Genomic DNA, 16,592 nt, shown 5'->3' on the forward strand with positions numbered 1-16,592 from the left:
GTTGATCCAGGGATTAATCCGATTGCTAATTCTTGGAGTCAGGAAGGAATTTATTTTTCCCCTTATGAGATATCATTGGATGATATGACTCTGGGTTTTTTTGTTTGCCTTCCTCTGGATCAACAAAACAAAAAACCCAAAGAGATAGGGTCATAAGGCACCCCTAGATTATGCACTCATTGCCTAGTAAGTACGAGATGGCTAAAATTAGCCTCTGGCTTAATTAACTGCTAGATAGGTTTATAGCAATCAGAGGTGATGGGCTAAAACCAAAAATAATAAAGTTTTAATACATCATAATAATAGTACACTCAAATATTTAAAATCGTAATCTAGAATCCTCGTAGTGGAATCCAAAGAACCCTATGTAAGTATGTATAGTATTGTTGTTCCTTAATAGGTATAGGGTCCTTTAAAGCTGCAGACATGCACAGGATACCAACACCATGAAAAAGACCTGTATAGTAGCAACAACAAAAATCACTATTAGCGCTGTTGTAATCAAACGTATGGTGGTGAATAGTTAATGCCAGGGATAGCATAAATGAAGGGGTTAAATACATAAGCATCATACATTCACAGCTCTCCTCCCCCTGATGAAGCGTGTCATACACGCGAAACATGTGTTGGTGAAGTAGGACGTCGCTTCTGTGACGTCACGGAGGGAGCCGCAGACTGCTACTACACGACTCACACGAAACACGGCTTGTATATGGGCATAATGGGCATGATATCTATGTCCTGAATAGTTATGTCTTTGTCTATCTAAACGGTTGTGTGTCCTAGTTATTTGCGGTCTGGAATGTAATCATGACTGGAGATCTTGGTGGTAGCAGTTAAACAATGACTGTGCTAATATAGCAGGCTATACTGATAGCTTTATTCACTGCCATACACATCTGAGCGTTCCAGTTCAGTTGAGACATCAGGGAGACAATATAGCATTTAGAGTGGATACTTTTGTATCAGGGTTTAGAGCACCTTAATTCAGCGGTGCTCAAACTGGGGGGCGCGCCCCCTTGGGGGGGCGCGGGCTGAGTGCGGGGAAACCTGGGGGCGGGCAGAGCTGGGCACGGCGGCCAGAAGCTCCGTGCACTGGCTGCTTCCCTGCTGTCTGTGTCAGAGGGGGCGGGGCCAGAAGCTCCGTGCAGAGACTGCTGCTGCTGCTGCTGCTGCTTCTATGCTGTGTCTGCCTGCAGAGGGGGCGGGGCCTTGCTGCGGGGCCTTCCCTGCACACAGACAAGCCCCCCTCCTCCTGTCTGTTACCCGCCCGTTTTCTGCAGCACATGGGGGGACCGGAGCAGGTTTAGTTACTCCCTCCCCCAGGTAGTGTGTGTGTGTGTGTGTGTGTGTGTGTGTATGTGTGTGTGTGTGTGTATATATATGTGTGTGTGTGTATATATGTGTGTGTGTGTGTATGTATGTATGTATGTATATGTGTGTGTGTGTGTGTGTGTATATATATATGTTTGTGTGTGTGTGTGTATATATGTTTGTGTGTGTGTGTATGTATGTATGTATGTATGTATATGTGTGTATGTGTGTGTGTGTATGTATATGTATATGTGTATATATATATATATATATATATATATATATATATATATATATATATATATATATATATATATATATATATATCTTATACTATATTAGTGAAAGCACTGTATGTTTGCCTGCCTGGATGTCCGGTGTCCCTAGGGGAAATCTCATTGGTCCCTTGGGTCGCCCGCCCCCGCACACCTCTCATTGGCCTGAGGCGGAGTGACGGCCCACACACACACACACACACACACACACACAACACAGCAGCTCTATACACACACACACACACACAACACAGCAGCTCTATACACACACACACACACACAACACAGCAGCTCTATACACACACACACAAACACAGCAGCTCTATACACACACACACAAACACAGCAGCTCTATACACACACACACACACACACACACAACACAGCAGCTCTATACACACACACACACACACACACACACACAACACAGCAGCTCTATACACACACACACACACACACACACACACAACACAGCAGCTCTATACACACACACACACACAAACAACACAGCAGCTCTATACACACACACACACACACACACAACACAGCAGCTCTATACACACACACACACACACACACACACACACACACACACAACACAGCAGCTCTATACACACACACACACACACACCCTCTGTCCGCCCCCCTCTCTCCCCCCTCACGTGCGCCGTCCTGCACTGGCTCCAGACGGGAAGCGCGGCCCTCCTACCCCAGCCGCTCCCTTACCTCCCCGGCGCTACCACCCGCTCAGGTAAGTCACTGTGCGTCCCGCCTCAGCCTCAGCCTCAGGCCCACTGCGCGTCCCGCCTCAGCCTCAGGCCCACAGCGCATGCCGCCTCAGCCTCAGGCCCACTGCGCGTCCCGCCTCAGCCTCAGGCCCACACACACAGGGCGCTTCCTACCGCCGCTCAGCCAGACGCCACATCGAGCGGGCGCCGGGGGGGGGGGGGGTAGCGCGAGTCTTAGGCCCACACAGGGCGCTTCCTGCAGCCGCCTGCACGCCTCACTCAGCAGGACGGCACATCGGGGGACCAAGCGGGCGCCGGGGGGGGAGCGCGAGTCACAGGGAACGGGTGGGGGGGGAGTCACAGGGAACGGGTGGGGGGGGAGTCACAGGGAACGGGTGGGGGGGGAGTCACAGGGAACGGGTGGGGGGGGAGTCACGGGGAACGGGGGGGGGAGTCACGGGGAACGGGGGGGGGAGTCACGGGGAACGGGGGGGGGGGCCACCAGCCGAACCAGCAGGGGGACGGACGCACGGAGGAGGGGGGGGGAAATGCCCATACATAAATTATGACAATACATATGCCCACTGCTCTCCACCCCCCCCCCACTCCCCTTTCCCCACCCCCCACTCCCCTTTCCCCCCCCCGCCCGCTCCCCTTTCTCCCCCCCCGCTCCCCTTTCTCCCCCCCCCCCGCTCCCCTTTCTTCCCCCCCCGCTCCCCTTTCTCCCCCCCCCGCTCCCCTTTCTCCCCCCCCCCGCTCCCCTTTCTCCCCCCCCCCGCTCCCCTTTCTCCCCCCCCCCGCTCCCCTTTCTCCCCCCCCCGCTCCCCTTTCTCCCCCCCCCGCTCCCCTTTCTCCCCCCCCCGCTCCCCTTTCTCCCCCCCCCCGCTCCCCTTTCTCCCCCCCCCGCTCCCCTTTCTCCCCCCCAAGGCACAAGATTATTTAGACGGGGCGCGTGCGGCAAAAAATGGCTGCGCAGGCGAAAAAGATGTGCGCGCGCGGCCGAACAGAATAGTGCAGGTGGAGGTCACATAATTCGGAGGTACGGGGGAGGAGCACGCGCGAGCCCTGTGATGTCAAACGCCCCTCCCTCCGGTGTCTGCCCTACAATAACGCTGTGTTGCTGCTCTCCTCCGCTGGCAACCTGCTTCGCTGCGATCCTCTGCAAGTGAAAGGGTAGGCTGCCACTTTATCACTCATACTATGAATGTACAGAATTAAGGTAAAAAAAGTGTAAACACTTCCCCACTCGTGCTTGCAAAATTATGCAGGACACCCTGTGCTCATGCTTGGAGATTTGGTGATGTCACCGCTCTCAGCGGCAGCGTAGACGCAGTCTAATTTTGCAAGAGCGAGCTGTTGAAGTATGTAAGTATTTAAGCTGCGCTTATAGTGCCGGCGACGCGACGTCATCCGAAAAATGCATTGTCGCTGCCGCGTGTGCTTATAGTAAGCGTGACGTGGCGATGCGATTTTTTGAAGCCGGCAATATTTGATTTTTCAGGGGCTGTCGCCTCATGTGACAGCCCCTGAACCAATCAATGGCCAGGTCGCCCGCACCGCCGCCGCGAAGCGAAATACAACTTTTGCTAACGTCGCCGTCTCGGGCACTATACGCGCGGCCTTAGACATATTTGTATTTACATTGTATACCGTTTAATAAAGGTTTTTTTTTTTATGTGATTTTGATCAGACAGGGGGGGGGCCGAGAAATTTCATGGATTAAAAGGGGGGCTCGGCCTAAAAAGTTTGCTCACTCCTGCCTTAATTTGATTAACCTACTCACTTTGTGTTGCAATTATGTTACACAGAGCTGTGAATGTATGATGCTTATGTATTTAACCCCTTCATTCATGCTATCCCTGGCATTAACTATTCACCACCATACGTTTGATTACAACAGCGCTAATAGAGTGATTTTTGTTGTTGCTACTATACAGGTCTTTCTCATGGTGCTAGTATCCTGTGCATGTCTGCAGCTTTAAAGGACCCTATACCTATTAAGGAACAACAATACTATACATACTTACGTAGGGATCTTTGGACTCCACTACGAGGATTCTATATTACGATTTTAAATATTTGAGTGTACTATTATTATGATGTAATAAAACTTTATTATTTTTGATTTTAACCCATCACCTCTGATTGCTATGTACCTATCTAGCAGTTAATTAAGCCAGAGGCTAATTTTAGCCATCTCTTACTTACAAGGCAATGAGAGCATAATCTAGGGGTGCTTTATGACCCTATCTCTTTGGGTTTTTTGTTTTGTTAACTCTTACCCTTTGCACCTGCCTTTTTAGGACCCTTTACATAGGTGAGCAGTCTGATTCATCAGTTTATTTGTTTTCTTCCTCTGGATCAATAAGTAAGTATATATAAAGGATAAAAGTATCTGTTATCTAAATTTAGCATAGGTTGAACTTGATGGACGTATGTCTTTTTTCAACCTCATCTACTATGTAACTATGTAAATAAGATTAATGTTCAGTCACTGCCTTAAATATATGCGTGTGTTAGTTATGTACCTGGGGTTTCCATGACAATCTCGCGGTCGGCTACTCCGCGCCATGGGCTTGACATACATACGTCCTCTGACGTGATAGCGCGGGATACCCGGATCACTAGAGAGTATTTAGGAGAGCGATTACCTTACCCACGTGGTACGAAACACGTAGGTGTTTCTGTGCCTCCTTTTTATCCATGGAAGAATAAAAAGAGATTGTTGTACTGATCAGGATCCTGTCTCCTTTGAGCTGTGCTCTGCCTCAACTTTTCTAACACTTTAGAAAATATTCAACACCACAAATGGCACTTTTGAGAAGATAAAAAATAAATAAAAAGAAGGACATTGATGCTATGACAGCCAATGGCTGAAAAAAAATTATAGGCCCCACAGGGTTTTAGATTGTAAGCTCAATGGAGCAGTGGTCTCCTTGCCTACTGTATCTTGATGTCATCGTATTATTGTCTCCACCCATTTTTCTGGGGTATAGGTTATAAATATGAATAATGCTAATTGGTTTACAAGCAATTCTCCAAGATTTCTGTCTCCCACTGGTAAAAAAACAGTAAAGCAGTCAAGCATCATATGCAAGAGATAATACTAAAATAAAAAATGCAAATGAAGGGTTTGTGCTCTTATAAGAAAGAGGAAATATACAATACTTAGGAGCCCACAGTTGGTAAATGTTTTTGAGGGGGGGGGGGCGTTCTGGCTCCCCTGCTCCCCTCCTGTTGGCGGCCCTGTGTGTGTCAGTGTGTAACAGACACACACAGAGCAATATACAGAGTGACACCTCCTTCCCCCTACCATAGTGTGCATTGAGAACAGGGGCTAGCAGAGTACAGGAGGGCTCTAACTAGATCCACTCCAAGCCCTCGTGCGGCCAAAGTCTCTTGCTCTCGGATGGGCCCCCCCCCCCCCCGCTCTTCTCACCAAGCATTGCGGTGGTGACTTGACCTGTCAATCCCCACCACTGCCGGTCCCAGCATGCCAGATTCAGCTTTGATGTCACTGCGAGCGCTGTTGCTGGTTGCAGTGGTGATCGACAGGTCACTGCTCACAGCACAGGCACCAGGAGTAGAATTTTAAATCTGGAATACATCAGCTATTTGCAGTGTACAAAACATGTTACTTATCAAATCTCTGATGTGTCTGATCAGTGCTTATACAGTACATACATACAGAAGCTGCGGATTCCAGAAGAAAAAGAAAGGCTTTATTAAATTAATTTACATGCTCCAAAGCAAAAAAAACCCAGTGATGTTGCAGACCATCATGGTCTTAGTGCGGTCCTGCAGTTTAAACAAATTGATGGGAATTTCATATCCCGCAGATTGGCACACAATATATACTTGATGTAGGTATAGGTTTGTCCGGAGTTGGTTTTGCCATGTTAATGAGCTTAAATGTGCAACATGAGACTTAACACAGTGTTTAGAAGTCTGCAGCACAAGAGTGCCATGGACATTCTGTCTCCAGGCTCTGGTTTAACTGTTCCATTCCTAAGGGGTAGTATTGATGTGAGTCCTAAATAGGAGAACATTTAGCATGATCATCATAAAGACAGAGGGTCCTTGTGAAGTTCATAATTGACCAGTGGAAGTAAGCTATGTTTTTGCAATCTAGTGTGCTTACAGCTACTCTATAGTACAGTGGTTTTCAACTTCTCTGCTCAGGGCACCCCTTACCACTGTGCTCAGTTGCTGATGCATGCACCCTTACAACAGGACATGGTCACAGAACAACAAAGGAGAGAGAGACTGTCCGAGGAGAAAGTGACAGTCAGAGAGGGCAGGGAGTCACAGAAAACACACACACAGGCAGTGACACCACGTCTCCCTCCTGGCCGGAAACAAGGCAGACAGCCTTTACAATGTTGTAGAATGGTAGGCGGTCAAAACAGGATGCTCAGAACAAATTAGCAACACGGGGCAGCTATTTAATTGTACCAATGTGTTAAATAATACGAGGTTCAACTGCTCCACGAATTGCAGAGTAGTCGAACATTTCAATGGGTATTTTGACACGTGAATGGGATGACATGTTTAGTGCATTCGCCAGTGTCTCTGTTTGAAGGATCTGGGTGTGAGGCTCCTCTTATGGGAAGAAAGACCAGTCAAATATAGCTTCTTCTCTGCAGTGATTTGTTTAATGGGTTGAATATTGGTGACTGATGCCTTTCTTATGTTTATTTACAGATGGAAAAGGAGAAGATGACAATTGGTCTTGTTTGCTCTACCCAAAGAGAGAATAAATCAGATTAAAGGATACAGAAAAAGGTAGAGATGAGGCAGATTAAGGGCAGTAATTCAAGCCACCCTAAATTCAGGTTGCTAATTTTGCAAATAAATCCAAGGAAGAGGTTTCCAAAATAATGTTTTGTTAATCAATAACCCATTATACATATTACAGCTCAACCCTGTTATAACGTGATCCGTTACAACGCGAACCCGCTTATAACACGATCCAAGCGTGGCTCCCAATTTTCGTATTTATGAATACTTTACAACACGATTATTGGTGTCTTAAATACTTTATTGCACAATGCATACAATTGTACATTATTTCTAACGCGATCCGCTTATAACGCAATGTGATTCTTCAGACCCCAAGCACAGCGTTATAAGGGGGTTGAGCTGTACTAGCCTTAGTCCCCTTGGGTCCTGAGTGGTGCTGTACCTTTAATGTAAGTGGAATATGGTAAATGCATAATTTTTGCTGCCCCAGTTGATAACAGTGTCTGTTATCTTAGGACTCCATTTTTCACCATACAATAATACTACAGTATAGTCAAGTAGTGTTTTTAACCTGAGATTTAAAGCACAGGTTCTTGTTCAAAACATTAAGCCACTTCCCCATGCGATAGAAGATGTTAGCCCCATTCATTTAAATTGTGTATCTTTTCTCCAGCACTGGGAAGTAGCCTCACAGAATACAGCTTAAAAGACAAAGATTCAGTTCTATCTGGCATATAAAAGTGAAAACACACCCAACAATAACTTACCTCTCCAGAGTAGCTGTATTTCCCCTTTAAAATTTGCCGGTACAGTCTGGTCCTGTTATCATCCTCAAAGGGCATAGTCCCACTCAGAAGTATGTAAGATATCACACCTAGCGCCCACATGTCCACAGAGTTTGTATAGGGCTTCCTCACCAGGATTTCTGGTGCAATGTACTCTGGTGTCCCGCAGGTGGTTTTCATTAAGCAGTCACCCCCTTTCTTTCGCGCACTCGCAAGCCCGAAATCAGTGATCATAATTTTGGAGTCTGTCCCTGGGTGATAATACAGCAGATTTTCAGGTTTTAGGTCTCTGTGAGTGATGCCCAGAGTATGCAAGTACTTCACCCCCTCCAGAACCATCTGCAAAACACGGGTGGCATCTCTCTCAGTGAAAGAACCCTTAGCGATTATGCGGTCAAAAAGTTCTCCACCTGTTGCTAGTTCCATCACCATATAAACCCTCTCCTGTGTCTCAAATACTTCAATGAGTTGGATGATGTGGGTGTGACGAACTCGCCTCAGTACACTAAGCTCCGATTCACACACTTCCCTCCCCTCTCTATACTTGGTCTCAATCATTTTAATAGCATATGGTTGCTTGGAGGCCTTGTGTTCCACTCGTACAACCCGGCTAAAACTTCCTCGCCCAATAAGAGCCTTGATGTCATACTTTGCAGTCACCCGCTGATCAAACTTAGCCCTGTACTTGGCTACTTTGTGTCTCCGAGGGTCTGCAGTTTCTGTATGGCAATGCGGGTATCCACTTGGGTATGGAGGAGATGGGGATCCTGCTTTCAAGCCATGGTCTGTAATGAAGTGCTTGTACTGGTCGGTTTTTGAGCCCAGGTAAGGTTCCACCTTTTTGACCAAGTCCAGCTGGATGTTCTTTGGAGGCTCCGGAAGCACTTTACTTGTCCCACAGCCCATCACGGAAAGAACTTAGTCTCCCATGTGGACATCATGTCCGCACAACTCCATCAACAGAAGGCTCGGTACCAGCTTCTGCTATCGGATCTTGGAAACAAATGGGGGGGGGGGGGGGGGAGAGAGAGAAAGATAAATAATTGGCCTCGTTCCTACTGAAAATATATCGTCAAATTAAGAGAACACCACTTTTTAAGTTGCACTGGACAACAATATACATAGTTATCAATACAAGAGCAATAGGTAATCTTTGTAGCCTTGTGGTAACAGTACAACATATTGCCATGTTCAGATTAGTGAGCAAATATGCAGAGGATCGTGTCATACTGGATGAATGTAGGGGTTCCATTACCATTCACTGGCAATGTTGATAGTTATGTGGCTTTTGTGGCCATTTGCAGAGACTACCACATTTCAAAACATGACAGATTCAGTGGAATGGATCATTTAAGGCCCAAGCTTTTGTAGCAGGACTATATGATGGAAAGCTTTATTTCACTTTATTATCCTATTACAAAGGTACTAAATAATTCAGATGTTAAATCTCTTCTAGTGCTAACTTTGCCCTTTTCAGTTTGTGAAATATTTTGCATGAATTGCAGCCAAATTAGAATTTAGACACATTTTCACTATTCTGCTTTTCAAATAAATTCACAATTTCCGTTGCAAATCTGACAAAAATGTCAAAGTTTGCCATTTTCATCGAATTTTCATTTGGCAAACATTTGTACAAAAACAAAGATCACATGACTAATGTCACCTGCAAATTGCTCATGTGCTTCAAAGTTCGCCCATCCCTGCCTTCTAATAAAGGGATTCATTTGACGTATTACCTATATGTACAGCATATACTGTACAGGCAAAGCTGCCATACATGAAAAAAATACATTATGTTTACTGCAAGCACTAGAGACTGCATGTGAAATAAGGCAAATCCTATTAAAGGTCACAGCAAAAAAACAATGGGACCCGTTCAATATGCTTTTTAAAACGGTCTTCTCCTTGCTAGGGGAGTTGCCAGCCCTAACTATTTGCAGTTAATGATAGTAACCTTCTCCCCTACCATGAGACTTATGGTAAAACCCAGAGATATTTCAGAACTATGTGCCTTATTCTATAAAGTGCTATTTCTAGTTCGTGCACCACTGCATGCGCTTAACTGAACTCAATCAGCGCTATCACACGCTATAGAATAAAGCCCTGTGGGGTAGATCGACAGAAGTGCGTTACATTTTTAGTGGCACCTTATCGCCATTTTACATATCGCTATCCGGATCCAGAAAATAGGTGGGGGGTATATATCTATGATATTATTTTAAAAGGTATAAATCTCTCTCCAAGTGTCCAGACTCATTACCCCTCTGCTCTATTTGAATACAAATATAATCCTATAGTTAGTAGCGTTAAGAGTGCTGGGGTCTAGCGAGGGGGAGATATCTGGCTACAGATGAGTGAATGGTCAGATTAGTTCTGCGTTACTAATTTGGTGCGGAGACTCATAGTGGGAATTTAGTGGAACAGCTGAATATAACAGCCAAGGTAGTAGTGCGTGCTAGGATATGTAAACTATATACCGCCTTCCCCGACCGGAGCCGATTCTCCCTGCCTCGTCGTGTGACGTCACGCTTCACGCTATCACCCAACGCACATTTCAATGACTACCAATCAGATTCCTCGTGGCCCACAGAGCTAATCTGGCCATTCATTCTAGACCTGTTGCCAGATATCTCCCCCTCTCTGACACCCGAGCACTCTTAACACTACTAACTATAGGATTGAATTTGTATCCAAATAGAGCAGTGGGCTGACGAATCTAGACACTTGGAGAGAGATTTGTACCTTTTGATAAACTATCATAGATATACCTCCCCCCACCTCTTTTCTGTATTCACTAAAGAAAAAGGCCTACTTATAGTCCACTAAGGACTCAATACTGGCCACGAACCCTGGAAAGAGGCATATTACACAGAGATACGTTTAACTTAAAAGGCAGTGTTGGCTATTCTATTTATATTTAACTTCGGTGTCGGGCTATTGTACAGCATTTCTTCACTGTGACAGTATTGTTATATAGGAGCCCTTCACTTTGAAGACTTTTGTTTGTCTATGCTGTGTTGAAGCACAAGCAGGATTCTCCTGGCCTGAAACCAATCCCCGCACTTTGCAACTGTACTGTATACTGTCCGCGCACTAGGGCGATTTTATGAGATAATAGCTGTTGGTCTAGAATTGTCTCTTTATTTTAACCCTGTTATTAATAAAGTCTACTTTTGATATCTGAATCATATCCTTTGTGAGGTGTATGCATATACAGGGATTTTTGTCTACTCCTGTGCCAGCACAGGCTAATGTCCTTATGTTCCACCCATCCTAGGATGCGCCCTCCTTCATTTACTATCACAGTGGTCGGGCAAGGTTACCCCACACGCCTATCTTTTATTAACATTTTCATTACAAAAAGTTACACCACACACGAGATCATATAAATGTCTGAAACACATCAAACTATATTATGCTTTTTAGTGATTAAAGTGATGTTTGTGTGAACTAATATGGTATATAATGGATGACTAAAATAATGTATATCCATACTGAACATACCTGAACAATATTAATTCATATTTAATTTTTATTAATGTAGTTAAAATGAAGGAAGGACACTATAATGGCAACGTTAATAGGTGTTAAACTGTTACATTTCTCTATATTATATTTCTGTCAGCACGTTTAATCAGCTAGAAGGGATTCCTTGAAACAAAATGTATATTAGCGGGTTTGAATGCGAGTTATACGTGGAAAAATAACACTCAGATTTTAACTGCTACCTCCCACAATATTTTACATTCCTGAGAATTGTCTTGTTCTAGCACACTGCACATATGGGCTTATGTACTAAGATAACATCTGAATGTGTATTGTGCTTCCAGATTTGTGACAAAAAGTAGTACAAACATTTCATAATAATGTACAACTCATTGTTTGAAATAAATTGACTTGTTGCGGCATGCTCAATACCTGATTGATACAAATTAAAATAACAGAGTGGTATATTTTGTGTGTAATAAGTGTTGGTAAATATTATTAATGTGTAGTCATACTATGAAAACAATACATACATGCGCCAAGTGCATTCCATTCCTGTGCGCCATGGTATTTAACCAACACTTCAGGTGCACAGTGAGAAAAAATAAGGTTGGTACTGTACATAGCCGCACACAAGTGCAATTGAATCGGAGAATTCCGCCCTACATGCAATTGGCAAGGGTTAGTGTCCCATTCTCTTCCCAATGCCAACCCCAATACTAAATGGCACATTTTCTCAGTGAAAATGTTGTTACCATGAGAAGTTACTAATCTCAGGCCACAGGACTCAGAAATAGTAAAACAATACGCTGGTTTTATTTACAGCACGATTATGAACCAACGCATTAGGACTGATAATGGTCTGATTTGGGGACGTACATATTGTTTTAGAAATATTTTGTAAATACAAACTGTATCACTATACTTCAACCAACAAATTCCGGTTAAAGAAAACCAGAAGCCAAGTATCCCCAATGTTTGCATTCCACTTAATTAGACCAAGAGTAGGTATAGTTAAATCAGCAAATTGATTACTCAAAAAAAAAAATTAAAAAAAAAAAAAAAAAATCACATGGGCAGAGTGATATAATTTGGTACACAAAGAGAGTGGTCAAAAATCCTCAAATGTATCAAAAACAATAACATTTTATTATTAATCAATAAGCAGTGTGCTAAATATTTACAAAGTGAAATCTAAAAACACTTGTGGTGAGATATGAGCCACGGGTATTAGGGAAAATAGGTATCCAGAGAGAACCTACTGGTGTATAATCAAATCCTATTTACCACAATTCATTAATTCAAGATTATCCCTGAACAAGATAATCCACATTACAGTATATCCTGTTCGGGAGCATATTGTTCAGACGGAATGACATGATTATTGGCAAATTTCATCATAGAAGTGAACTTCACTACAGAGGGAGTAAGTTCTGCTCATTGAGTCCGAGCTGCATGAACTATTTATTGTTTTGCCCGTTAAACAGTAAATTCATTTTATTGTTTTTGAAAAATTAGGATTTTTGACCAGTCTCTTTGTGTACCAAATTATATCACTCTGCCATGTGATTTTTTTATGAGTAATCAATTTGCTGATTTAACTATACCTACTCTTGGTCTAAATAAGTAGAGTGCAAACATTGTATTACTTGTATTACATTGGGGATTTTGTATTACTACATAACTGTGCCCAGGACATACTAGAAAACAGATAACTTGCAATGTATTACTTCCTGGTAAAATATTTTTATAAATAAATAAAACAAAGGAAAACAAATACAAAAACACAGTGCTGTTTTCTAAATTGGCTTGCAATTACTTTCCACTTTCGAACCTGTGCACTCACATTTTTCCTTCATAATGCTTGGCATTTTTGCCAGTTTTAATTGCACTTCATCGCACATAGAAAAATGCTTCATTCATTTATCTCTATAGACACTTTCAGAAAGCTCACGTGTCCTTGTTGTCAGTCCCAGCCTGCTACCGGCTCTTTTAATAGTGAACATATTTACTCCACAAGACAATATGAAATATGTATTTTAGTGCAGGTACCTTCTTAAATGGAGTTTACTTTGATGCGGTTAACAGGCTTAAATCATTTTTTTTTTCTATCCAAAATTCAAACTGGATTGGCACTCAAAATGTAAATAAATAAAAGGAGGCCTTGAATCGTTGCTCTATTGTGCACATTGTGTGTATCTGCTGATTTTTTTCTGTATTGCGGTTTTCTTTTTTTATACATTAAAGAAGAAACCTGGCAAAACGTGTCCTTAATTTTTTTTTAAACTTCATTATTTTAGTGCTGATCCAGTTTGTTTTTTGTATAGTTATATGCATCATGTGGTACAGATGCAAGATCATAGCACCTCTAGCTAAATTATAACCGACAGGGTGAGTGCTAGATCATTCTAATTTTTTTTAATCAAAAGATGCAACCACGACTCCTTTGATAAAAAAATTTGGATCAAAAATGTTACATTTCACTAATAAATTATATCACGTCTCAGACAGGTCTGCAACCCTGCCTTTCCCCATTATCTCTTAGCACACAGTGTTCCACTGCAGTCAGGGATTCTGGGAAATTACATGCAAATGAGCCCACTGTCCCCTTTTGCTTCAAATCCATTTTAAACATGACCCCTACAAGCTTATGCCTGCTGCATAACACTGCTTTTCAGCATGGCTTGGGTCAAATAAATGACAAGACAATTTGGAAAGTAGCACAGGGTTTTATGCATTTGTTTTCCATAAAAGTACAGCCAATTCTCTTTGCCTAGCAGCACTGCTAAAGGTAAATGTTACTGATTCATTTTGTTAGCGCTGAGCTCACCTAGTTCTGTTTTGCTAATTACGTCATCAAGGAATTAAGTGGATTTTACTCCAATGTGATAACCAACATTTCAGTTACAATGAGAGATGTTGCCCCCCCCCCCCTCCCAAGTCATCGTTTCTTTATTCATTACATTTCTAATACCAGCTCTTTAATCACCAAGTGTGCTTTTATCTTTTCGGTAGAAAACATCAGATCGAGCTCCAACCCCCCCCCCGGCTCGCAATACCCTAAAAAACTAAATTTGTAGGTGTTTGCATCTCCAGCTTTATTTGGAGTACCCCCTAGAATAACAGGTCTTCTATTTGCTTTGCCACCTGGACCATTAACTTGAGGGTGTTATTTATTAACATATGATCCAAGTCAATGGGAGTTTCCGCGCAGTATTTTAGCACTTGAATGGGTTACCCACATGAGCCTCAGAGTAAAACCAGGATAGTTTACCAATCTTTGTATCAAACCGAACATGCTGTGATCAGTTAGGGTAGATCGGATGTATATCAACATCCTGGAAATGTAAAGGCCTACAGCCTTGCTATACCCTCATTTTAAACTTTAATGAAGGAGCTGACTTGTCAGAAACGACAAAGGAAGCAGGAGCGGCTCAGTGATTAAAGACACGGACTGAAAACAATGACAGAGTTTGAAGAACGGGAACCTGGTTCAATTCCCGGTGTCAGCTCCTTGTGACCTTGTCACTTTATCTCCCTGTGCCTCAGGCACCAAAAACATAGATTGTAAGCTCACCTGGGCAGGAATGGTGTCAGTAACAATCCTATGTGCTGCGTACCGCACGCTATACTGTAATAGTGACGCGCTGTGAGTCCCACTGGGATAAAAGCGCTATATGAAATGATTATTAATAAGAGGTTGATATTAATGCACTAACACACTAGGATATAAAAGCCCCACCACCCTCTTCTACTTGCATTTTACTTTCACACAAGGTGCTGGCCAGGTTTATTAATTATTTTTCTTTTCACATCGACAGTTCCTTAAAATCCTGATAGCTTCAATTGGGACTTTTCCCTTGCGACAGCGCCCCAATCGGCACTATTGCAGCTGAATAGACAGCCCCAGCCAAGAGTTAAACAGACAAATTACATTCATGTCACTGACATTACAATGACACATACCACAAAGATTAACCTCTTACATGCCAGAGCCTCGAAATAATATGCAGATAATGACAACCCCCCCCCCCCCCCCAATACCTCAAGATAATTAGACATATTAACCCTTCCAGTGCCTCAAAATAGGCAAATGATAATTATTAACCCATCTAGTACCTCAACATAAATGCAGGTGACATTAACTCCTTCAGTACCCTCAGCATGCACATGGCACTTTACAGCTCCCCCCCCCCCCAACACATGCACGAATAAGGGGAATATTAACCCTGTGTCTGCAACAGAGCAAACAAATTAACCCCTTCCGCGCCCGCGAAGTGACGCCGCAGGTAACGCGCGGCAGGCAGGCGCTCACCTCTCCACCGCGCACCCGCAACCCGTCCCGCACACGTAGGGCTGCATTTGGAAGCGGGCGGCACATATATAAATGACCGGGGGGGAGAGAAAGTAACAGTGGGGGGCACGGAGCTGTCCGGGGGGACGCTGGGAATCCGGAAGCGCTGTGACGTCGCAGAGCGGAGGCTTCTCCCACCGAGCTGGCTGGAGCCTTGGCAACAGCACGATAGAGTTCCCGGCAACGCGCAGAAAAGACAAGACGTACGACGTGACGCGCCCGGCGGCCATCTTGGATACTGGCAAAGACGGTGCTACCCGTCGCATTGGTGAGGGCAACTTTGAACCATATACTGCAAATAGAAGAGAGATTGAAGGGGCATATTATTGATTTATTGACTTACATTAAGATTTTTTTTTTCTGACAAAGCAGGGAAACTTTTGACTATTAAGATATAGTAGGGGGACCACTTTTTCCCAGTTAAGAACCGTGACGCGATCGGTGCGAAAAACCGTGACGTTTTCAAACTTTTTATAAAGTCGTCGTGAGACCTGGACACAATCCCAGAAAAACCAGTACGTCTGATCACCCTATTATATAGTAGTGTAGCCAGATCACCTGATGGCTACATTCTGCCCTTGGCCTGGCAGTAAACCCTGGTACAATCAGGTTGCCAGTAGTTTATATGGGGTTTTCCCCCTCCTTGGTACTGCACTTGAGTGACAGCGGGAGGCGGTGACATCAGGCATGGGCATGACCAATCATGAGTCAGACCTGTTGCCCTCCTCCTGGCCGTACTTAAGGTCAGGTACCACCCAAATTCAGTGGTGATGTCCTTCCCCACTGAGGAAGGCAGGTCACACAGTGGAAAGGCTGAGATTGGGCCTTCTGAGTCCTCTTCCCTTTGGGGGAGAGTGAGTGTGGACCATACTTATGCCTCTGCTAGGGAGGTGGGGAAGAGCTAGGA

The 16,592-nt window shown here is 43.9% G+C and overlaps 1 protein-coding gene across 2 annotated transcripts in view; it reads right to left on the reverse strand.

The window, feature by feature from the left end:
- The window catches only part of PSKH1 (protein serine kinase H1), a 61,053-nt gene extending 45,195 nt beyond the window's left edge, over positions 1-15,858 (reverse strand). Inside the window, exons 1-2 of one of the 2 annotated variants that reach the window (XM_075577100.1) lie at positions 15,647-15,858; positions 7,828-8,838 (exon numbers count right to left, since the gene is read on the reverse strand). In XM_075577100.1, the coding sequence (XP_075433215.1) occupies positions 7,828-8,751 (924 nt within the window). In that variant the 5' untranslated portion in view covers positions 8,752-8,838; positions 15,647-15,858. Of the gene's footprint in view, positions 1-7,827; positions 8,839-15,450; positions 15,473-15,646 lie in introns of those variants that run through there. The other variant, XM_075577101.1, reaches the window with a different exon arrangement.
- Positions 15,859-16,592: the final 734 nt, after the last annotated feature.

Source organism: Ascaphus truei, chromosome 19 (assembly GCF_040206685.1).
Source record: "Ascaphus truei isolate aAscTru1 chromosome 19, aAscTru1.hap1, whole genome shotgun sequence".
In the NCBI taxonomy this organism is placed as follows: Eukaryota; Metazoa; Chordata; class Amphibia; order Anura; family Ascaphidae; genus Ascaphus; species Ascaphus truei.